At 56.6% G+C, this 23,961-nt stretch overlaps 1 protein-coding gene across 1 annotated transcript in view; it reads left to right on the forward strand.

The window, feature by feature from the left end:
- Positions 1-23,101, forward strand: part of MYO7A (myosin VIIA) — a 61,518-nt gene extending 38,417 nt beyond the window's left edge. Inside the window, exons 16-32 of the mRNA XM_027083268.1 lie at positions 5,683-5,820; positions 7,700-7,858; positions 8,236-8,328; positions 10,451-10,545; positions 11,809-11,893; positions 12,432-12,650; positions 13,102-13,209; positions 14,212-14,421; positions 14,807-15,010; positions 15,284-15,460; positions 15,884-16,286; positions 16,923-16,969; positions 17,529-17,656; positions 19,817-19,943; positions 21,123-21,242; positions 21,782-21,955; positions 22,859-23,101. Of these exons, the coding sequence (XP_026939069.1) occupies positions 5,683-5,820; positions 7,700-7,858; positions 8,236-8,328; positions 10,451-10,545; positions 11,809-11,893; positions 12,432-12,650; positions 13,102-13,209; positions 14,212-14,421; positions 14,807-15,010; positions 15,284-15,460; positions 15,884-16,286; positions 16,923-16,969; positions 17,529-17,656; positions 19,817-19,943; positions 21,123-21,242; positions 21,782-21,955; positions 22,859-23,101 (2,730 nt within the window). The remainder of the gene's footprint in view (positions 1-5,682; positions 5,821-7,699; positions 7,859-8,235; positions 8,329-10,450; positions 10,546-11,808; positions 11,894-12,431; positions 12,651-13,101; positions 13,210-14,211; positions 14,422-14,806; positions 15,011-15,283; positions 15,461-15,883; positions 16,287-16,922; positions 16,970-17,528; positions 17,657-19,816; positions 19,944-21,122; positions 21,243-21,781; positions 21,956-22,858) is intronic.
- Positions 23,102-23,961: the final 860 nt, after the last annotated feature.

Here is a 23,961-nt window from a genome sequence, read left to right on the forward strand (position 1 = left end):
GGCTGGAGGGCCTCCAAGGTCCTCCTATCGGGTCCTCTTGTACTAATGAGGTAGAGTGGGTGGGGTGCAAGGCCCAGAGAAGGATCACGTGGGGTGCTGCGGAGCAGAGCTTGGTCAGGACTCGGTTTTCCATGGGGGGGCCCCTCCCCCGCCCCGACCTCCAGCAGCTAACAGGGAGCACGGGCAAAGAGGGGACGTCCAGCCTTGAGGACGCGGATGGGTGTGGGTGTTCAGAGAAATGGGCCCAAATGGCATATTTGCATCAGCCCTGGACCCCAAACTGGGGGGGGGGGAGAATTTCCCACCCTCGACATTTCTTTGTCCCTAGCGTGTTAGCCTGGACTCTGTCGTAGTGGGCTCAAGTCACATTCAAATCCCAACTCTACCACCTTCTCAATGGGTGGGCTTGTTTCTTGCAGGATTTTATGCCTTTTTATCTCATATTTTCCTCCTGTCCCATGGCTTCCTGGAGAGTGCATGGAGGGGCTCAAGGTGGGGGGCAGAGCCGCTGCCCCCTCAGTGCCTGTCCTGCTGCCTGTGTTGCCCCCAGCCTCCCAGAAGCCCAGACCACTGCCCTGAGGGTTGTCCTCTCTCCCTGGTGGATTTTGCTCCCTGTTTTCTGACCCGCCACGTTCTCCTTGCCCCCCACCCCATCTCGCCGTGCACTGTGGTTCCTGTTGTAGTTTCTCTGTGGTTATTCATCGGGCACTCTCCGCCAGTCAGCGGCTTCTGCGAAGGTAAAAGACCCCAGCCCGGGGCCAGAGGATGGCGGGAGAGGCCTCAGCAGCCCTTGGGGCTGGGCTGTGTCCTCAGCCCCTGAGGCACTGAGGCTTGGGGAAAGGGCCCTTTTTTCTTTATTGTTTTGGAGTGTGCGTTTTGTGGAGTGGTTTGTGGAGTGCTTTGATTTTTGTTTTCTGAGTTGTGTGGACTTCAGGCATCTCAGTTTCTTAAAGGAGGAAACTGAGCCCTAGAAAAAGAGGTGTGAGACCTGCCCAGTGTATCGGGGCAGGGCTGGGACTCGAACCCTTCTCTCCCAAGTTCTCTGCCTCCACGGAGTCTCTTGGAGGCATCAAGGCCTGCTCCTTCCATCAGGCCCTACTAAGGGTTTCTATGTCCATGACTCAGTCAGATCCTCTGATTAACCTTGTAGATCAGGAGAGACAGGTGGTACTATTTTCTGAATTTGCAGATGGGGGACTGAAGCTCAGAGATAGAGTGTGGTTCACTCCCAGTCACAGCACCTGGGGGAGCTGGGACTAGAAGCCACTCCCTGCCCCCTGACCTCCTTAGGCCCTGGAACACCATCCCTGGTGTGTCCTGACCACCAGCTGCAGGTCGTGAGTGGCTCCCAAGGCTCTTTGGGCCCCAAAGATGCTGGGTACCCTTAGCAGCAGCATAGCTCTGGTGTCCCTTCGCCTCCCTTTTCTCTTCTCAGCCCTCAGTTTCCTCTCTGCCTAATGCTGACATCCTTTCACACTCGCTCTTAACGCTGGGTCCCCCTTCCTTCCTGCATGTGTGGCATCCCCCTGCTGCCTGCTGCCTGCAGAGTTCTGGTACAAATCACAAAACCACTGGTAGTGCAGGGCCCCCAGCACATCAAGAGCAGGGAGGTCGTCTGGAAGGAGGCCTCTGTCCTCTGCCCACAGTCGGCCCCAGGCCAACACTGGCCCAGCCGGTTGATGGGATGAACGTAGGGCCACCACCAGAGAGGGGCCCAGGCGCCTGGAGCTCCAGCACCGGCAGTCCCCAACGTGAAGCCCACAAACTGCCGGTCGCAGTGTTGGTGACACAGGTGTGGCTCTGGACTCTCCCCCACTCTCTCCTGTCCTTCTGTAGACGCCAGCCCAGCCCCTACCAGGCCTACCCACTCATCCTGGTCTTGGGCAGTCCCGGAAGACACTGAACCCATCTTTTCCTCCTACTTCTCTTTCCCAAGCCTGTGGAGGCATGTGAGGACCTCTCCATGAAGTTTCCTGTTCTAAGCCCCCTTCCCTGAACTCTGGGAATAGAACCCACTTGCTGAGGAACCGTGGAGAGGTCCAAGTGTGAGACTGTGAGGTGTCCAGAAGTGGCCCGCTCCCGAGGGAGTTTTTGGAGCACAGAATGAGAACATGGCAGTGACAGATTTGATACCAATTACATCTACTCTTCTGGCCCACTTAGGCATCCCCGTGAGTAATTACTATTGCCCCTACCTTACAGGTAAAGTAACTGGGGCCCAGAGAGGCCAAGGTCTTTGCTAGAAGTCACACAGCTGGTGACACACAGGGATTGGTTCCAGGTCTGTCTCAGGGAGGTGCAGGGACTTGGCCAAGGTCACGTACAAGTGAGGGCTACAGTGAGGCTTTCTTGTCCCTGCTCCTTTTCACTGTACTGTGCTACCTGCAAGCTTTGCCTCAAAGAAAGAAAAAAATACTTCGTAACTGTTGGAAACATGATAGCTCTGTTAAAGGAATGAGCAAATGGGCTTGGTGAAGTGTGGATGCTGAGTCAGTTTGTTGGATGACAGCGTACCAGCCGCAGCGTTCTCTTTAGGGTGAGGGCCCACGTCCTTCCGGTGATCTGACCTGTGTCCTGCGCAGGTCCCCAGCCCCTGAATTTCTACCCTTTTGACTCTTGTGTCTGCCTCCTCAGGACGCCCCGGGCAGCCCCACCCCAATCGTTGCTACTGGAGGGAGCAGCAGAGCGGGGCAGCTCTTCCAGGGCGCGAACACCACCCCACCCCCAACCCCAGGCACATGACCCGGGTGCCCTGAGTCCACAGGACGCTGGTTCACTCCTTATGCAGGTGGCTCCTCCTGACAGTGACTTCCCAGCCCCGATCACATCATGCTCAGGTGCCTGTGCCTCACATCCCCTCCGAGGCATCATTTAACGCTGACCTTTGGACTTCTCACTTCTGCCTTTACCCCGTCCCTAGTTATCTGCAGATTATCCCAGAAAACAACAAATGTCGGAAAAGACGACCTTTCCCCTCAATGAAATAAAACCAAATCAGAAACCAGGTGGCCAGGGAAGTGAGAGCAGATCCTGAGATCATAGACCCCATTTACTCATTCCTTCCTTCCGTCACAAATACCTACTGAATGCCTGTTATATGTCAGACAGCGTCATATGTGCTGGGGACACAGTAGTGAACAAAACAGAAAGAAACCTCTGTCCTCGTGGGGCTTGTGCTCTAGCAGAAGGAGGAAATAGTTAACAAGCAAATAAGTGTATTACATAATTTTAGATGGTGACTTATGAGATGGGGAAAAATGAAGGTGGGAAGGGTGCTGGTGGGGGGGCTTTGCAGTTTTGAATAGGGGATCAGGAGAGGGCTTACTGAGAGGTTGGTGAGGAGGTGAAGAAGCCAGCCACGTGCTTTCTGGAGGAAAAGCATCGCAGGGAGAGGGAACAGCAACTGCAAACCCTAAGGTGCTTTTTAAGCCCCAACCTGCCCTGGGAAGAGCATGGAGGCAGGGGTGGCTGGAAGGGAGGGAATAAAGTGGTGGAGAGGCTGGAGGTAACTGGGACCAGGTCCTGTGGGGTGGGTTCTTACAAGGGACCTTGGCATTCATGCTGAGTGAACTGGGGAGCCACTGAGGATTTTGAGCTGGTTGGGGGAGGGCAGACATGACTGGGTTTGTGTTTTAACAGCCTCACTATCACTGTGTCGATAGTGGAGTGGAGGGTGGTGTGGAGAGTGGGCAACAGAAACAGGGAGACCGGTTTGGAGGTTATTGCAATAACGAGAGAGCCATGCAGGCAGCTTGGACCAGGCTGACAGTGGAGGAAGTGGTAAGAAGGGGTCAGATTCTGGGTCCATTTTGGAGGTAGAGCCAATAAGATTTGCTGACATATTGGATATGAGAGAGGAGGAGCTGGGAATGGTTCCCAGATCTGTGGCTTGAGCAGTGGGACAATTTCTCGGAGTTCAGCACCACTTCAGTTCAGCAAAGTGTTGTTGATTGTTGCTGTTGCTGGGCCCTGGGGCACAGCAGTAAACTAGGCAGACCCGCCTGTTCTCACGGGGCTCACAGCTCAGCAGGGAAGACAGACAGAAAGTGGTTCCATAGTGCTGATCGAAACCGAAGAAGGGTGTGTCCTATGTGTGTGTGTTGTTTGTGTGTATTGTGCATGTGTGCATGCTGTGTGTGCGGGTGTGCTCTGTGTGTGTATTTCTGTGTATGTGGTGTGTGTATGTGTGTGCCGTGTGTGTGTCTGGTGTGTGTGTGCCGTGTGTATTTGTGGGTGGCGTGTGTGTATATGTGTGTCTGTGTGTACATTTGTGTGTTATGTGTCTGTGTGTCTATGTGTGCTGTGTGTGCCTGTGTGTGTGCTGTGTGTGCACACACGTGCTCCTGGCAAGGCCTCTAATGCAGGCTGTGTACAGCCCACCCTGGACAGCTTCCCCCCCAACTGGGGGTCACCCAGTGCTACTGCTGGATCAGGTTCTGGGGCAGACTTGGGGGCTGAAGACCTGACATTCACCCTACCCCAGTGCAGATACTCCTCAGCTTCTCTTGGCAAAATCCTAGAATGTGTTCCAGATAATACTAAAACAGAAAACATGGCAAATTTCAGAAGAGCAAGCATTTGCTGTTTCTTGGCAAGTTTCATTTCATTCCGGGGGCGTGTGGTCTAACTTTAGAAGGGGTTAAATGCCTCTCCCTCCCCCCATATCTCACACGTTGACATCTGCATCCTTGGGTTTTGGTGCTACAGGATATCAGATAAAATGATGACTCATTTAAAATATAAAATCTTACAATAATAATCAAATTCACTAGTTAAAACATCCTCACCCCAAAGAAATTGCCAGGAAAACAATAACATCAAAATGCTTTGGAATCGAATGTTGTTTCTATGTCCAATTTCTTGGTCTGAGAGGTTCTGCTTCCTGTTTGCTTGTTGCTCAGGTCCTCCCCCAGGACCCCAACTCATTTCCTAGTCTTCTGAGAGGGGGACCCCAACAGGGCAGGGAGGTGCAGGGGGCCGCTGGCCGGCTCACCCAGATGGTGGCTGGTGGAGCACGGGGCCCCTGGGCCTTGGTGCTGGACGCGGCCAGATGCCAGCTCGGGCCTTCTTAGGGGCTTATCTGGGTCTGCCCCGCCCCCCTGCTGCTGACCTGCTAATCCCACAGGGAGGGCAGAGGGTGTAGGTAGCACCGCCGCCCTCGCGGGCTGCTGTTTACTGAGACACTCTCACAGCCTGGTCAGCTAGATAGGTGGCACTATTCCCATTCAGGAGACAGGCTCAGTGTTGCTTAGTGACCTGCCTAAAATCACGGGACTCCGAGGTGGTGAGCCAGGGTTTGAATTTAGGTCTGTCTCACCCGTCTCTAGAGATGACCCCATCGTCCTGAGGCGACCAAGTCTGGTCACTCATTTATACTGGGAAGGGAGGGTGGAGACTCAGAGAGGGGCTGCGTCTTGCCCAGAGTCATCCAGCACACCAGGGCGTGTGCCGCGCTCCTGGGCCCAGGATCAGGGAGGCTTTCCAGAAGGGGGTGCGTCTGGGATCCAAGCTCCAGCGCGGACCAGGCGGGTCACAGGAAAACCCATGTGCCTGGCCAGCCTGCTTCCTTGGGCGGCTCTCCCTCAGGCCCTTGACCAGCTGACCTCTCCTCTCCTGCTTCCCTTCCGGAGGGCTGGAGGGGTACGGGTCAGCCCCTCCCATCGCTGTGGTCCATCCCCCCAGGGCGCCGAGACCAGGAAGCGCTCGCCCACGCTCAGCAGCCAGTTCAAGCGGTCCCTGGAGCTGCTGATGCGCACGCTGGGTGCCTGCCAGCCCTTCTTCGTGCGCTGCATCAAGCCCAACGAGTTCAAGAAGCCCATGGTGAGCAGCCCTGGCCTGGGAGGGGGCAAGGGGGAGGCAGATAGGGCCAGCCTGGGGGGTGGGGGGGGGCTGCGCCATGTGAGACTTTGTGCTCTGTGGGGAACGGCAGGGCCCCTGAGGGGCTTAAAGAGCAAAGTTCCTGTTTACTGGAGGCAGCAGGTGCCCTGGAGAGAGCCTGGACTCTGTAGTCGTGGGCTCGAGCCAGACTCAAATCCCAACTCCACCACCTTCTCACTGGGTGACTGTAGACACGTCACTTCATTCTCTCGTGCCTCAGTTTCCTCACAGATGGAAATGGGACTGATCGTACCCACCTCCTGGGGGTATTCCATGTAATAATGTATGCAAACTGCCTGGCGCCTAGGAAGGCACTCAGTAAATGGCAGCTGTGTTTCTTGCTGTGGCCCTGACTTTGAAAGCCTTCTCTCCTTTGGTCCAGCCGATGACCACCTCCTCCTGGAACCCTTCCTGGATTCCTTTGACTGGTTGGGAACATTTTCGTTTTTGGCTTTTCTGAATAACATCTGTTGAGCCCTTTCTGTGTGTCCGGAGCAGAATGGGTTGTCTCTCCAGAGCCTCATTTAACCTTCCCAACAGCCCAGGAGGGAGGGACGTTTATGGCCCCGTGTTCGAGATGTGGAAGCAGAGGCTCAGGGAGGTTGAGGGGCTTGAGGCTGCAGATCCAGGAGCCTGGGCCGCCCCTCCCTGGGAGCCCTCTCCTTCCCCAGCTCTGGGAGGTGTTGTTTACCACAAGCCTCTTCCCAGAGATAGGAGGGGAGGCCCAGGGGAAGCTGGGGCCTGAGGGTCTGGGGAGGGACGGAAGGCGGGAGGCCAGTACTGGGCCAGGGAAAGTGCCTGTAGGGAGAGGAAACAGGTGGCGGCAGCCAGCCTTCCGCATGCTAACTCTGTCCCCTGTCCCCTGCCTGGAAACGTTCCCCAGAGTGGGCTGGCCAGTCCCCCTGGGGATCGGGACGGGGTCTTCAGGGAGAGTCACAGAGGGCTCCAGTGGGCTCCCCTCTAAGGCAGGAGGTCCAGGGGACCGAGGCCAGGGCCCTGTAATTGGGCACCATCTCTCTTGCTCTCAGATGCCTCTGGAACCTTCTTTGGGCTGACCTCAGCATCTGTGGCCTGGCCCTTGGCTGCAGGACCTCCTCCCTGGGCCTCCTGCCTCCTGCCCCCAACTCCCGTCCTCCTCCCCATTGCAGTGAGAGACATGGTTCTCAAACACAAATCTGACCCGGTCACCTTCTGCTTCCCTAGCCTGGTCTCTCAGGTCCTTCACAGCCCATCCAACAACCCTGCTGCTATCACAAAAATGACTTTGTGCCAATTAGAAAAATGTATCTCTTTCTTAAGGAAGGTACTTTGTTGTCAGCAGCCAGAAAGCTGTCTGAAAAACTATCAATCTAAGATGGCTATAATATGAAGGGCGACCCCTGGGGTTGTACAAGGCACCCACCACCTGCACAGCCATAATCCTGGCATAGATTAGCCTCCTCAGTCCCCATAAAATCCCCCAACATGTCCTGTGCTTTCAGGCTTGCTCACCTTTGCCTGAGCTAACTCCTCCAGCACCCTCTCTCCTGTCAGGGTCAGAGCAAAGGTCCTCCACGAAGCCCCCTCGAGAGGTCCCAAGGGGAATTAAGCTGTCTGTCCCCTGTGCCCTCAAAGCACTCAGCTCACCCCACCTGAGGGCCTCATTCCGTGCTGCTCCGTGGGGTTTGGACTGCAGAGCGGCGTGTGGTCCCGCCTTTGCTCCTCATCTGCTGTGTGACCTTGGCCTCTCGGGGCCTTTGTCTGGGGCCAGGAAAATACAGAGCAGGGCTGGCCTCCCAGCGGGGGCCTCCAGCCCCGACGCCCTTGGCTCCTTGCTCGGCAGCTCTTCGACCGGCACCTGTGTGTGCGCCAGCTGCGGTACTCGGGCATGATGGAGACTATCCGAATCCGCCGAGCCGGCTACCCCATCCGCTACAGCTTCGTGGAGTTCGTGGAGCGGTACCGAGTCCTGCTGCCCGGCGTGAAGCCGGCCTACAAGCAGGTACGGAGCTGGGGGCATGGGCGGGCGGGTCCTTGGAACAGTGTGCTGGGCGTGACATCACCTCGGCCCCCTCAGGTATGGCTGGGAAAATTGGGGTCAGGCAGTGGAGTGCATCTGAGAGCTTCCATCGCCACGCTCGGCTGGTGTGGACTTAACACGTGTGGTGAGTGGGCCCTGGCTCTTAGCTGGAGGCAAGGGTTTTATAATCACCGGGCCGAGCTAAGGAGAAAAGCGAGTGTCAGAGACGGCAGGGCCCGGCTGCGACCACACAGAGTTAGGGCCAGAGCTGGAGCAAGAGCCCCGCCTCCCAGCCTTGGGAGGGACACCAGGTGGCCTTTCCACGGGTGGGGCCACCCATTCTCTTATGTACCCCACAGGATGACCTTCAGGGGACATGTCAGCGCATGGCTGAGGCTGTGCTGGGCACCCACGATGACTGGCAGATTGGCAAAACCAAGATTTTTCTGAAAGTGAGCACGGCCTCTGAATCCGGCTGCCTTGACGGGGCTGTGGGCTCCCCGTCATGGTGGGAACAGGTCCTAGGGGTGTGCTGTAGAGGAGTTGCAGCACCGAATGGGGTCAGTGCTGGGCCTTTGTGACCCTCCTGCCCTGCAGCTGTGGCTGGTTGGAGCGGGCAGTGGAGGGGCAGTTGGTATTTGAGAGCATCTATGACCTGGAGATGGGGTTGGAGCAGTGACCCCGGGTGAGGAAACCGAAGGCCAGAGGTGGGCTCATCAGGGAGGCCTGGGTTCAGTCCTGACCCTGTGGTTGTCTGTCCTGGGAATTTGGGCAGGTCACTGGCCGTGTCTGAGCCTCACTTTCCCATCTGTAAAATGGGATGTGCTTGTGGTAGGGGGCTCTTGAGTGTACCTTTGGTCTATTCCCTTTTTTCCTGCCAGGCGGGGCTCATGCTAGGCTGTGGTCAGCCGTGTGCTACTCACCTTGCTCTCTGGTGCCCCCGGGCCTGTTCTCGCGCTCCCCGAGCAGACACCTGGGGCCCTCTGGCTCCCACCACAGCTTGGGCAGGACTTTGGGGGCTGGGCGGTCAGGGAGGGGGCAGGGCTGGGAGCAGGAAGCTGGGCCGGGGGAGCTTGCTGGAGCTGGTGGAGACGGGACAGCTAGAGCAGGGACAGCGTGAGCGCTAGCTTCTCCATTTCCGTTTCTGCTGTTCTAGATTTCTGGCTGTCCTGGGTGATGGGGCAGGGCTCCTTCCTCTGCATAGGGTGGGCCCAGGCAGCCCAGGACAGCTGGGGAGAGGGAACGGGGGAGCCAGCCCTGCGCTGGAGGGAGTCCTGGGATCTAGTTTAATTCCTCCCTGGCTGAGGGGCCTGGGCTGGTGCCTTCATATCTCTGAGCCTTCATCTCCTCATCGGAAAAATGTGTTGACTGTTCCCCGCCTGTGTGTCTCACAACTGCCACCTGGAGAACACGTTCCGTGGGCCAGGCCCCAGTGGGGGCTTTTTGTCCATCGTCACTCATTTAGTCATCACAGCAGCCCGTGAGGTAGAATTATTATGCCCGTTTCAGAGGCTTAGCACGTAGAGGTGAGGTGCCCATGGTCAGGCGCTACCCTGGAATGGAGAGCAGGGCTTCCAGACTGTGGTTCTGATGCCCAGCCCACATGGGTAAGGGAGGGAAGGCATGCGGCATGACGGCATCTAGTCCCAGAGATGTCATTGTCCCCATCCTCCACACCCTCGCTTTTCTGGGCTCTTCAGAAACCAGTAGTGGTTTCTAGACCCCAAAATCTGCTTCTCATTCGTTCCCTCCCTCGTTCACAAAGCCTTGGCTAAGCAGCCCGTCTGTGCCGGGCCCTGTCCCCAGGTGATGTGTCCTGCGATTATCTGATGCGTGTTCCTCCCCCACCAGACTGAGACTCCCCAGGGAGGGGCCCAGGTCTGCCTGGTTCATTGCAGCCTCACCCTGGCACTTAGCACATGGCTGGCACATGGAGATATTTGATTCATGTATTGAATCAACCATGAGTTTTGTCCAACTGGAGTGAGGGTTAGGGGCTCAGGGGTGAGAAGGAGAGGGGGCTGGAGAAGTGGGTAGGGCCTGATGGTAGAGGACCCGGGTGCCAGGGGAGGAGAGCAGGCTTGACCCCGGGAGACGGTGGGGTATCTCTGTGAGATCTGTCCTTGAGGGAAGGCCAGAGGGGGAGCAACAGAGGACAGGAGACTGGTTAGGAGGCTGCTTCTAACGTCCTGGAGAGAAACGATGGTGGCCTGGCCCAGGCCAGGGGCTGATGTGACAGAGAAACCTAGAAGAGCTGGGACTTGGGTAGAGATGGCCATAGGATGAAGCCAGTGTGTGTGCGTGTTGGGCCCCCGACCCCATGCAGTCAAATTAGGTGCCCCCTGCTTCCTTTGTCCCTCCCAGGTCTCTGGCACCCACCACGACAGTACCTGTCTGTACTTGTGGCTGTGAGAAGCTGCCCCATGGGGCCAGGGCAGGGTTGGGAGCCTTTGGGGCCCAAATGAGCCCTAGGCCTGGGCTCTGAGTGAAGGAAGAGGGGGCCCACCTGGGGCGGCCTCAGCTCTGGGACTGGAGAGGTTGGTAGGGGCGCCGCTCAGGAGCTCTGCCCTCCAGGACCACCATGACATGCTGCTAGAGGTGGAGCGGGACAAGGCCATCACTGACAGAGTCATCCTCCTCCAGAAGGTCATCCGGGGCTTCAAAGACAGGTTCGTACCTGGACCAGCTCTTCCCCACCTCAGCCCGCATGTGTGTGTGTGTGCGTGTGCCTGGCTCACCTCCGCTCCTCCCACGTGAACACGGAATAAACACCCATGTGCACACACAGAAACATGCACACACGTGCACAGCATGCCCACAGGGTCATGCGAACAGGGTTGAACACTCAGACACGTGGACCCATCTGTGCCCCCGTGCCCAGTAACACAGTACCCCCACCTACACACAGGCTTGCACACGTGGGTACATAAGGCACACAAGTGGACCCTCTGTTGGTCTCAGATGCCCGATGAAATTTCCCAAAGAGGAAATTTGAGATTTTGTGAGTAACAAAGTGTGTCCCATATTCCATGTAAGGGGCATGTGTACAGCTGTGTCAGTTCTCAGATGGGCAGGGCTGACTCTGGAGTGTGATTCAGGCTCCACAAAAATCCCACAGCCTGCATCTTGTGCAGTTCATCTGGTCACTCCCTTCCTCTATCTGTCCACCCACTTGTCCATCTGTCTGTCCATCTGTCTAGCCATCCTTTGTCCATCCATCCATCTGTACATCCATCCACCTGACCCTCCATTCGTCTGTCTGTCCATCTGTCCAGCCATCCTTTGTCCATCCATCCACCTGTCTGTCCATCAACTTGTCCCTCGTCCCACGGCTGTGCCCTCGTTTGTGCGTGTATCCAGGAATTGGCTTGCTGGCTCACCCACACTGACATAGCCATCCTTCACTCCTCCCTTATTTATTTCTACGTTCGGGGGACACCTGCTGTTTGATGTGTGGTCTCTTGTCCTCCATCAGGTTGAAGGTGACTGTCGGCCTGTAGAAGCTGCCTAGTGTACACAGGGAAAAGCATGGTGCCCAGTCAGTCAGGAGACGAGGGCTCCAGCCCAACCTCATCAAGTCTCAGTTTCCTCACCTATAAAATGAGGGAGTTAGGTACTCAGTAATAAGTGACGTTTACAGTTTTCAAAGTGTTTAATCTTTATTTACTGACTACTCATACATTTATTCACGAGTAACCTTCTGAATGTCCACCTTACCGGGTTTATGTGACGAGGCTGTGAGGTAGGCAGGGCAGGTATCATTCTGCGCATTTTACAGATAAGGAAGCTGAGGTGCAGAGAAGTTTTATGCCTTTGCCCAAGGTCATGGAGCCAAGGAGACGCAGAGCTGGGACTCAGCCCTGCTCTCCTAATTCCAAGCCCCGCCCCCCAGGCCCTGGCAGAGGTCCGACTGCATCACACTGTTGTTTTAGGTCCAACTTCCTGAAGCTGAAGAGCGCTGCCACGCTGATCCAGAGGCACTGGCGGGGCCACAACTGCAGGAAGAACTATGGGCTGGTGAGCCTCCTCGAGGGAGCTGCTTGTTGCCTCACGAAGCCTTTGAACCTGGCCCTGTTGCCATAGCAGCAGGACTTACTTGTTTGCGGGGCCTGGCTGACCTCTTGCCACCCTGCCAGCCCCTACCATTCCTCCAGCCCAAAGTCCGATCTGGTTTTTGCAGCTCTCCCCATCTGGTCAGCAGTGTTTGTGCTTTTCTTCTGGAATGTTTTGGTGGGTGATGAACACCTGGGTTATTAAACACCTCAGAGGGGGCCAGGAACGGGTGTGTCCCATGGACCCCTGTGAAGGAACTGGCCTTGGGGCTGGGGAGGTGGACAGGAAGGAGGCCCACTCCTGGTCTGAGGATGGGAGTCTCCTGGGGGACCGCATCACAGGGGAAGCCAAGGCCACTCCCTGGGAAACTTCGGTCTGAGAGGAGACAGCTGGGCCTTCGGGGCATGCAGGTTGGAGAGTGGAGCCCGGGGCAGTGACCTCCAATGGGCAGGGTTGGTCTGGAATCAGGGCCCTGGTTCTCAGCAGGCGGCCATCCTTGCAGATGCGGTTGGGCTTCTTGCGGCTGCAAGCCCTGCACCGCTCCCGGAAGCTGCACCAGCAGTACTGCCTGGCCCGCCGGCGCATCATCGGGTTCCAGGCCCGCTGCCGCGCCTACCTGGTGCGCAGGGCTTTCCGTCATCGCCTCTGGGCTGTGATCACCGTGCAGGCCTACGCCCGGGGCATGATCGCCCGCAGGCTGCACCGGCGCCTCAGGGCTGAGGTAAGGGTCCCAGGTCCACAGCGGCCACAGCTCTGAGCCCTGTGAGAGCTGTGTCCTCTGAGGGGTGCTCTTCCACCTCGGGCAGACATATCGCCCCCACGTGTGGCCTGAGCCTGTCGGGGGGTGGGGATGTAGGGCTCTACCTCTTTGGAGGCACGCACAAGACTGGCTCCCTCCTTTCCCTCTTTCCGGGCAGGGCAGGGGCCCAGTCCCTGTTGTGACTCTTTGGGAGGCCAAGGCGAACCTGCTTGGGCTTTGGCATCAGCGGTGCCCCCAACCCGCTGTGGCACCTGGAGGGGTTCTCATGTGCCTCAGTTTCCCTCTACCAAATTATTTGGCAAAGTCATTCCCAGTCCCAGAACTCAGCCGGGGTGGGGTGGGGTCGAGCTGGCGGGAAGCACCGTGAGGGTCACACACGGTTTGGTGCGCACCCTGCCGCCCCCTCCCCCAGTACCTGCGGCGCCTGGAGGCTGAGAAAATGCGGCTGGCGGAGGAGCAGAAGCTCCGGAAGGAGATGAGCGCCAAAAAGGCCAAGGAGGAGGCTGAACGCAAGCATCAGGTGAGATGGGGATGTGCCGACTCCTTAGACATCCATTCACTGGTTCAGCAGCCCTCAGCCAACGCCGGCTGTCCAGCCTCTGTCCACGCGACCTTCCTTCGTGCGCTGGGTGCCTGTTCTGTGCCAGGCCAGAGGGCTGTGGCTCCAGGGCGAGCGGGTCCAGGCCCTCAGCTGTGTTGTAACAGGATAAACAGCCTGAGCTGGGGTGGGAGCCCCCAGCCATGCATCGCTACAGAGCACTCGAAAGGGCAAAGCATCGTCAGTGCAAAATACAGACTTGATTTCTTTTTCTTTTTTTTCTTTTTGGCCACGCAGTGAGGCTTGTGGGATCTTAGTTCCCCGACCAGGGATCGAACCCGGGCCCACGGCACTGAAAGCACCAAGTCCTAACCACTGGATTTCCAGGGAATTCCCAATTACACACTAGATTTTGAAGACTCAGTTAAAAAAAAAAAAAAAAAAAGGAATATAAAATATCTCAGTACTATTTTTTAATATTAATGACATGTCAAGATAATACTTTGGAAATATTGGGTTAAATGAAATACATTATTAAAGTTGATCTAACCTATTTTTTGAAAAACTATTTTGAATGTAGCCACTACGTATGTGGCTTGCATTATATTTCTATTGGACGGCGGTGGTCTAGAGCCTATACCCAGTGGCTCTTGTATTTTGGGGTTGGTGTGGTCCCTTTCGGGTGGGGAGACCTGAGCAGGCTTCCTGGAGGAGGTGGTCCCAGCTGAGCCTCGAGGCAGGCAGGTGACGTTACTGTCTGAGCTTGTTGTGAGCTGTCTCTGGCTCAGCACCGGGCATCTGTCTGCACTGAGCTGTGAGGGATGAGCTGGTGTGTCCCAGGGTGGAGAGGCCCGAGGCTCTGTCCTTCCCAGCGGTCAGGAGGGCCCCGAGGAGGTTGGGACTCTGGCCTGGCTGCTGCAGGGGCTCCAGTGGGCTCCCCACGGGGGGCTTGCTCCCTGACGCTGCATCACCCCCACCTCGCAGGAGCGCCTGGCCCAGCTGGCCCGTGAGGACGCAGAGCGGGAGTTGAAGGAGAAGGAGGAGTCTCGGCGGAAGAAGGAGCTCCTGGAGCAGATGGAGAGGGCCCGCCACGAGCCCATCAATCACTCGGACATGGTGGACAAGATGTTTGGCTTCCTGGGGACTTCGGGCAGCCTGCCAGGCCAGGAGGGCCAGGCACCTAGTGGCTTCGAGGTACCAAGCTGGGGAAGGGGCTGGAACAGGCCCCAGTGTGGTGCTGTCCCTCCTCTTGCGCCCCTCTGTGTTAAAGTCCACGTGGTCCCCTCTGAGCAGAAGGCAGCTGTGATGACCTGGGACGGGGCTGCAGTCCCAGGCCCTGTCCAGCCACCAGCCTGCCCTATGACCTTGGGCCAATCACTGTTCCCCTCCAGGGCCATTCACAAACCTTTATTCGTTCACGTGTTGAGGATCTACCTTGCACTGGCTCTGTCTGGGGAGTGAACAGGATGAACAGCACCCTATACTTCTGGAGGAAGAGCTGGCCCTACAGGGACAGGCTGGGGGGCTGCAGCCCAGCCCCGTTTGCCCCTATGGCAGGGAACCCCTTTTGCCTCCCCAGGACCTGGAGCGCGGGCGGAGGGAGATGGTGGAGGAAGACCTGGATGCGGCCCTGCCCCTGCCTGATGAGGATGAGGAAGACCTCTCCGATTATAAATTCGCCAAGTTCGCTGCCACTTACTTCCAGGGCACGACCACGCACACCTACACCCGGCGGCCACTCAAGCAGCCGCTGCTGTACCACGACGATGAGGGCGACCAGCTGGTGAGGGCTGGGGCTGTCTGTGCTGGCAGCGCGGGTGCCGAGGGGCTGGGGCCCAGCTGTGCAGGGACCAGGGCTGACCTCATCCCGCACCCAGCCTGCGGCCGGACCACAGGGCAAGGCCCTGAGGAACGCCCACAAGGCACTCAGCTCAGTGGTCCTCCTCCGGTTGGCGGGAGCGGGGTTCCCCAGCCTCTCCCCCACCCCTGGGTCATTTTGATGGCTTCAGCCGCATCCTGCGCTCAGACTTTCTGACTGGCCTGGGTCTGTCCCCAGGCGGCCCTGGCGGTCTGGATCACTGTCCTCCGGTTCATGGGGGACCTCCCTGAGCCCAAGTACCACACGGCCATGAGTGACGGCAGCGAGAAGATTCCCGTGATGACCAAGATTTATGAGACTCTGGGCAAGAAAACATACAAGAGGGAGCTTCAGGCCCTGCAGGGCGAGGGCGAGGTGAGTCGCAGGTGCCCTCTGGCCAGGGTCCCTTCCAGGCCACCCCCAGCCTTAAGGTCCCCAGCAGAAGGAGCACCCCAAAATTTGCCTCTGCCTCACCTCCCTGACCCCTGCCCTCCTCTGTCTACTCCTGGGAACGATTAGTGTGAGCTTGATATAAACTGTAAAGTGCTAACCACGATTGAGGCCACGTGGCAGGGCAGACAGTCTTTGCAGTCAGAGCCAGCTTCAATTTTGACTTGCTGGGAGGCGGTGGGTGGGTTACTACGCTTTTCAGTCTCAGTTTTCCCATTTGTCACTGGGCTGATGGGCTGGGGTGATACACGTTAGTGTGGAGGTGAGACAATTCTAACCACATTGTCAACTGCTCTTGTCATTACTTTCGGTCCAGTCGTTTGACTCTGACCCCTGTTTGTCCGGCAGGCCCAGCTCCCTGAGGGGCAGAAGAAGAGCAGCGTGAGGCACAAACTGGTGCACTTGACCTTGAAGAAGAAGTCCAAACTGACAGAGGAGGTCAGAAAAGACCCTGCACGGCCTTGGTGGCCCAGGCTGGGGCAAGGCTGGGCTTGGGACCAACAGGGACGGGAGTGGAGTGGATACTGCCTGTCCTCAGGGGACCAGGGTGGCCAGCAGGACAGCGTTGGATGTGATCAGGCAGACAGGATGCAAGGAAGAGGGCGCTGTTCTCAGGCTGGGGTCGGTCAGGGAGGCTTCCTGGAAGATGGGCCACGAGAGCTGGGGAGGGCTGGAGTGGCAGATGGTGAGAGGGAGGACATGCCAGGGCATGGACCCGATGCTTTTGATCCAGGGACTTTTTTTTTTTGCGGTACGCGGGCCTCTCACTGTTGTGGCCTCTCCCGTTGTGGAGCACAGGCTCCGGACACGCAGGCCCAGCGGCCATGACCCAAGGGCCCAGCCGCTCCGTGGCATGTGGGATCTTCCCGGACCGGGGCACGAACCCGTGTCCCCTGCATCAGCAGGCGGACTCTCAACCACTGCGCCCCCAGGGAAGCCCTGATCCAGGGACCTTTTAGTCAATGAGAATTTTCTGTGGGATAACAGTGCCCATGGGGCATTAACACTATTAGTTTGTTTGTCATTCATTTAGTCACCTTGTGTTTTCTGAGCACCGTCCTGGCCCATTGCTCCAGGAATGTCCAGGCTGGGAGGGCCGACAGACACAAACTAAGGCATTCATGGTGCAGAGGGACTGGTTCCTCATGCCCCTGCTTTTGTGCACACCAGTCCCTCTGCCTAAACTTCCTCCTTCCTCTTCTGTGCCTGGGGAGGTCACCTCCTCCAGGAAGCCTTCCCCTCTACAGCAGAGTCAGGCTGCTTCTCCTGGGCTTCCTCAGCCTGCTTTGTCTTTGTCCTCATTTTGTTCCCCATCTGAGGCTCCAATCCAGTCTTGTAGCTATGTTACCCCAGATCTGAGTCCCAGCTCCACTGCTCGGTATCCAAGGCACCCAGGGAAGAAAATGCCTGCTAGTGGCTTCCTGGAATGATGGAGTGAGATGATGGCCGTGGGTGCTCAGCAGACATGAGGACTGCCTGCAGGGGCGTGCTCCCGCCACTCACCCTGTCTCTGGGCAGAGCGCGGGGCTGGCGTTGTGGCACATGTGGAACCAGAGAGGAAAAGCCCATCTATAAGAACCCAGGTCCAAGGCTATTCACACAGGAGCCAGGGAGTTAATGACAGGTGATGGTGGCCGGGTGTTTGGAACCCAGGTGTACTCTGGGTGTCGGAGTGGTGCGTGGCCCACCTCAGAGAGAGAGGGATCCCATCAGGAGTCAGAGGAGCCCCTGGCCTGGATGAGGGGACTTCCCTGGGGCAGGGCTGGGGGTAGATGTCAAGGAGGCTGCAGAGGAGCCTTATCCCAGAAGCGCGTAGCCCCGGGCCAGGCATCCACCGAGCATCTGTTCTGCACGGGCGGGGCTATGACAGTGGTGGGGAGCCAGCTCTCTGGCTACTCCCAGGATTCTGCTCTCTGGGGGAGTGGGCAGACTCAGGGAAACAGCAGGGCCCCGGCCAAGCCTTGGTCAAGCCTTGCCCCTCCCTGTGGCCCAGGTGACCAAGAGGCTGCATGACGGAGAGTCCACGGTGCAGGGCAACAGCATGCTGGAGGACCGGCCCACCTCCAACCTGGAGAAGTTGCACTTCATCATTGGCAACGGCATCCTGCGGCCAGCGCTCCGGTCAGTGCCTGAGGGGCAGGGGCACAGGGAGGGGACAGCTATCGGGGAGGCATCCCGCACTTCCAGACCTGAAAGGCTTTTGCTGGCTGAGTGGTGGCTCTGTCACTTTAGCAACTGATTAAGCTAAGCAGGCCTGGGTTTAGCTCTGCTGCTAGCTGGTTGTGTGACCTTGGTAGAGTGATTTCAGCTCTGTAAGCTTCAGTTTCTTCATCTGTAAAGATGGAATAATAAAAGTACCTACCTTGTAGGCTTGTGGGCAGATAAAACTATGGAAAGTGTGACACAGGACCTACACAGTGGCACTCGGTAAACGGTAGCTGTTGTTAGCATTATCTGACATGCATCTTCTGCTGTAACCCTATCCCTGCCGGCACCTTCGGTGACCCAGCCCAGGCCCGTGATCAGGGTTACTGTGGTCAGAATGCCTGGGATCCTGCAAGTGGCTCCTTCCCCACACAGGCCCAGGAGAGGCCTTTGCTCAGGTCCCTGGGGTGTTGGGGAGGAGCTGCGATGATGCATGACTTTCCAGGAGCAGTTACGGAATCAACTCAGCTGCATCAGCGGAGGGAAGGCAGATAGGGTTTCTCTGAGAACTCCATCTGCACGGGATGGCTGGTTAGGAGAGCTGATCCCGTGAACTTGTGTGTGCTGGCTGGGAGGACAGCAGGATGGGCCGGGTGGGGAGGTCAAGTGTCATTTTCCCAGTGGGAGACATGAGGTCCAGAGAGGAAGAGGTTTGCCCAGGGGTCACTGGCCTCCCTTTCATTGCTCCTCGAGGCCAGTGACTACCTCGCTCGCCAGAGATGTAGCACTTGGGGCCGCCAGCCTCCAGGAAGAAGAGGTGGCTGCCCAAGGTATGTTTAAGGGCAAGAATTTGCCTCCCAGTTAGCTCACCATCAGACCTAAAGGGGTACTTCTAGAGAACACAGTGCCAGGAGCCCTGGACCGTTAGAAGCCTGGGGTGCCAACTCCCTGAGGGACCATGGCTAATCCCTCCCTCCTCCCGGCCTCCGTCTCCCTGTCCATGAAACGAACGGAGTCAGGGGCTCCCAGCTACGGGTGATAGTTGTCACTGGTCTGTAGCAAGATGGGAGAAATAAGGATGTTTCTAAATTTGACTTATTTAAAGCACTGTTCTTTGTTCTGAGATTTTGCCCTTCCTACTTTTTGGATATTAAAATTACATTTGTTTTATAAAATGATTGTGGTAGATAGTGGGCAGGTGCTGTGTGTGTGGTGTGTTTTAAATATCCTTATTGTCTTGATAATAAGTTAGCGACGTCCACAATTTATTTTGAGGTTGCATTGGTCCATGAGCTCTCAAAATCGGGGAGCCACTGAATTAGATACCTGCCCTTCACAGAGGGAGGAGCAGCAGTTAGTGCCCCCTGGTGGTCACTCCATCTTGGTGGGTCCCGCCCGCCCTTGGCCCTGGAGGGGGCATGCAGCATCTTCACAGCTGCAGCTAGGCTGTCATCTGCGGGGGTTTTACTGTGCTGGGTACCGTGCCAGGTGCTGTATAAGCCTTGGCTCATTTTTCTTCACAGAAATCCTGTAAGGAAGGGGTGGTATCATTTCCCTTTAAAATGAAAACAAAACGAAAATCTACCTTCATTGCTTTAATCTGATTGCAGAAGTAAAGCATGGCCATTTAAATATTCAAATATTATAGCACTATATCAAGAGAACGTCATTCCATCCCCCAGAGAAACTCCCCAGCTGTCCTTGCTGTTTCTGCTCTGCCAGTTACCATTAGTAGAAATTGTACCTGATGCCGTGTCTGTGGGCCAGGCTCCGAGGTGAACTCACCTGCCCAGGCCGTGCAGCTTGGTGAGGGAGGAGGCACGTGGGGAGCCTGTGCTTCTCATCGAAGTGGTCACCAGTGACTGAGGCCGCTGTGCCCAGGAGCAGGGTATGCACCACCCTCTGGATCACGGGGCCCCGGCCGTGGACTCTGGACTGGAGTCAGGAACGTGCGTGCTTCCTGCCTGATGACCCTCTGCGGTAGCCGCAGAGCCCTGGGCTCAGCCTTCCCCACCTGGCCTCACCTGCCTCCTCCCAGGTGGGAGAGCAAGCATCCTACCTGCTGCTGGGAGGGGTGGGGCTTTCCCTCTGAGGCAGTGCGTCTCCCGTCCTTGCCCCCCACCCCCGCCCGCCTAGGGATGAGATCTACTGCCAGATCAGCAAGCAGCTCACCCACAACCCCTCCAAGAGCAGCTACGCCCGGGGCTGGATCCTCGTGTCCCTCTGCGTGGGCTGCTTCGCCCCCTCTGAGAAGTTCGTTAAGGTAGGGGAGGCTTTTGGCCTCCGGGGGTGGGAAGGGGAGCCGCGCCCGGTCCCTGGGGTTGAGGGGCAGAGCACGGGGAGGAAACTCAGAGGGGCTTGGCAATGAGGCCCTGCCCGGGTCATCTCCTCCCAGGCCTCCCCACGTCCGCAGGCCCCCTCCTCCTGGGCACCCACCACTGCACTCCATCTCCTCCGAGCCCCATTTTCATTATGCGGATGCTGAGCTTGACAACAGCGCCCCCTAGACCCTCCACATGCTGGTCTGAAGCACTTCCGTTCATCTCAGGCCCTTTCGTGACTCCTCCTCAGTGTCAGGCCCTGGGTGCTGGGGACACAGAGGCAGAGCAGGTGACGGCTGGATCAACCCAGCTGGTCAGCGCTGCACAGAGGGAGGGCTCAGGGAGGTGCGCCCTGGAGGAAGAGGAGCAGTCAAGCTGGGTGAAGGGGGTATGGTGTGTGGGGTGAGGCAGGAGGTGCAGCTGAGACTAGGTGGGGCCGGATCACGGTGGCCGTGCTGCCAAACGTGAGGGAGGTGGACTTGATCTGGAGGACAGTGGGGAGGCCCGGAAAGCCGAGGAGGGACGGGAATGGATGGGCCTTGAGGAGTGGGTTCAGTGTGGGTGGAGGGACCAGAGGCAGGAGACCTGGCGAGGCTGCTCTGATGGTCCGGGGGTTACCGACCTGGGTCCTCTTTAATCGATAGAAGTTGATAAGAGGTCAGACAAGAAATTCAGGCAAGGCTTTATTGGGACTCACGCTGCTTTAGCACGAGGGAGTGAGAACAAGAAACAGGGGCCCTTGCTCACTCCCTGAGCGGGGGCGGGCTGGTCCCTTAAACGAGGTGAGGGTGGTGGCGGATTGGTGGGTCGGGCTGGAGGGGGGACTTAGGTGGTCTGCCCACCCCCTTGGTGGTGCTGTGTGCAGGGGTCATGGGCGGTTCCCTGCTTTTCTCCTGGCAATTGGTTTGTGGCCTTTTTGTATCTTATTGTTCGTACTTGCCCTGACCGCACATGTGTGCAGTTTTTAGTCCCTTTTGATTTCTTTGTATTTTATTGTTGGAGGAGACGTTTGTCCAGGTGCAAGCACTCCGGTAGAGGGTCCCAGGTCCCAGACTATCTCACAGGTGGGGAGGCCGAGGGAGGCTGGAGTGGGGCCCCCTCAGCTGGTCCTCTGTCCATAGTACCTGCGGAACTTCATCCACGGGGGACCACCTGGCTATGCCCCATACTGTGAGGAGCGGCTCCGGAGGACCTTCGTCAACGGGACACGGACACAGCCACCAAGCTGGCTGGAGCTGCAGGTGTGGCCCTCAGGCGTGTGTGTGTGTGTGTGTGTCGCCAGTGCCCCCCAGTGCCCCAGAAACATTGCCTACTTTGGGATTCTGTGGTCATTCAAGCACCCACCCTCAAGTTCTGGAATTTCAGGGCTACTGGAACGGGAAAGCCCACAGTGGTGAGGACTCCCATCTGCTGGCTTTATAGTCAAAGTGACTTGGGCAGGGGGTTTCCTCTGTGTCTCAGTGGCTTCATCTGCATACATGACAGTAAAGATATTCATTTCACAGGGTCTTGTGATGGTTACATGACAGGAGGGCAGAAGCCCCTGAACGTGGCAAAGCCCAACCACCCAGCCCTAGTGCCCCACCTCAGGGACCCTGAAGGTCCTTTCAGGGTGGGGAGCACAGCAGGGCTCCCTGGGCACCTGTGACCAGGGACAGGCAATGCGCCGTGGGATGCTGAGGTCCGAGGGCTCCAACCCCATAGGGAGCAGGGAGCCAGGAGCTCAGAGGGAGATGTTCTGAAGTGAAAGGATTCCCACAAAGCCTTGGATCACTTTCAGGCCACCAAGTCCAAGAAGCCCATCATGTTGCCTGTGACGTTCATGGACGGGACCACCAAGACCCTGTTGACAGACTCGGCAACCACGGCCAAGGAGCTCTGCAACGCGCTAGCCGACAAGACCTCGCTCAAGGACCGCTTCGGGTTCTCCCTCTACATCGCCCTGTTTGATAAGGTGAGGTTGGCCCTGATGCCCCTCCTCCTGGCGCCCCCAGGGCCACCCACCAGCTCCCACCCCAGTGCTGCCACCTACTGGCTCAGGTGCCCTTGCATGGTTACTGACCTCCCAGGGCCTCAGTTTCCTCCTGTAAACCAGTGGTAACCCTGGTCCTGCCCCAACTCCTTAGGATCAGGGAGAGGTCCTAAGCGCCTAAAGAGAAACCCAACAGCACACTGGTGATTGAAATCCAGGGCTCACTGCACTCGTGTGCGCGCAGGTGGATTCAATCCTCTGCTGGTGACAGAAGAAGAACATGGCAGAGAGAGAGAGAGAGCCACTGGCTCGCTGATATAAAAAAAAATGGGTTTTCCCATTTGCAAATGGGCATGTGATTCCTTATCAGGTTGCTATGGTAGTTCCTTTTCACTTGTTACCGACCAGCCAGAGTGTATACCTCCCGGGGCACATCTGGGCTTGGAGTCTTCTCTGCTGAGCTGGCCCTGGGAGTGGATTTTTTTGCCTCCACACCCAGCATCACCACCCACAACAGAGGTGACCCCCAGCCCTCACCCCAGCAGGTCCAGCGATAGGCACATGTTGTCTGATGCCATTTGCCTGGACTTTTCTCACCAACAGCTACCTCCCGTGTTTTCAGTGGCCATTTGTCCATCAGAGTTTCACCAAAGGCTTGTACTAGGAAATGGAAACTCCCACGTGGCTGTGCCAGTCAGAGCCCATGAGTTAGGATCCAGGGGTCCCATGCTGGTCTGCCTCCTGGGTGACCTGGGCAAGCCCCTCCTCTCTCTGAGCCTTGGTTTTCCATCCGAATGAGAAGAGTTGGCACAGTCAGTAGCTCCTTGCGGTCCTTCCCAGCCTGCTCACCCTTCCACTGGGTGACCTCCAGCCCTGTGCCCGCAGGTGTCCTCCCTGGGCAGTGGCAGCGACCACGTCATGGACGCCATCTCCCAGTGTGAGCAGTATGCCAAGGAGCAGGGCGCCCAGGAGCGCAATGCCCCATGGAGGCTCTTCTTCCGCAAGGAGGTCTTCACTCCCTGGCACAACCCCTCAGAAGACAATGTGGCCACCAACCTCATCTACCAGCAGGTGGTGCGAGGGGTCAAGTTTGGGGAGTACAGGTGTGAGAAGGTGAGTGAGAGCTAATTTTCTGGCTGAGTTTGTTTGGTCAAGTCACCTGTGTGCTGAATTGGGCTGAGTGTTGCTGCCCTTGACTCACCGTCAGCAAATGTGGAGGTTAGCCAGATGGAGGCTGGGCATTATCTAGGCTTCTCCTGGATTTAACACGATCTATAGGAGCAAGGACTTTGAAGAGTAGCCTGAATTCTGCAAGTAGTTCCTGCTTTGCTGCAGTGACTGTACATGCTTCAGAACTTGCTGTATTGTTCTTTTTTTTTTTTTGACCTCTTTAGATCACTTATTTAATTTATTTATTTGTGGAGTATATATTTTTTTGTTTTGTTTTGTGTGTGGAGTATGTTTGATTTACAATGTTGTGTTAGTTTCAGGTCCATCCATGTTGCTGCAAATGGCATTATTTCATTCTTTTTTATGGCATTATTTGCAAATATTTTCTCCTATTCTATGGGTTGTCTTTTCATTTTCTTTATGACTTCCTTTGCTGTGCAAACCTTTTAAGTTTAATTAGGTCCCATTTGTTTATTTTTGTTTTTATTTCCATTACTTTAGGAGACGGGTTGAAAAAGATTTTGCTTCAATTTATGGCAAAGAGTGTTCTGCCTATGTTTTCCTCTAAGAGTTTTATAGTATCCAGTACATTTAGGTCTCTAATCCATTTTGAGTTTATTTTTGTGTGTGGTGTTAAGGAGTGTTCTAATTTCATTCTTTTACATGTAGCTGTCCAGTTTTCCCAGCACTACTTATTGAAGAGATTGTCTTTTCTCCATCATATAGTCTTACATCCTTTGTCATAGATTAATTGACCATAGGTGCATGGGTTTATTGCTGGGCTTTCTATCCTGTTCCATTGATCTATATTTCTGTTT

Source organism: Aethalodelphis obliquidens, unplaced genomic scaffold, assembly GCF_003676395.1.
Source record: "Aethalodelphis obliquidens isolate GAN/ISIS:26980383/991018 unplaced genomic scaffold, ASM367639v1 scaffold50, whole genome shotgun sequence".
Lineage (NCBI taxonomy): Eukaryota > Metazoa > Chordata > Mammalia > Artiodactyla > Delphinidae > Aethalodelphis > Aethalodelphis obliquidens.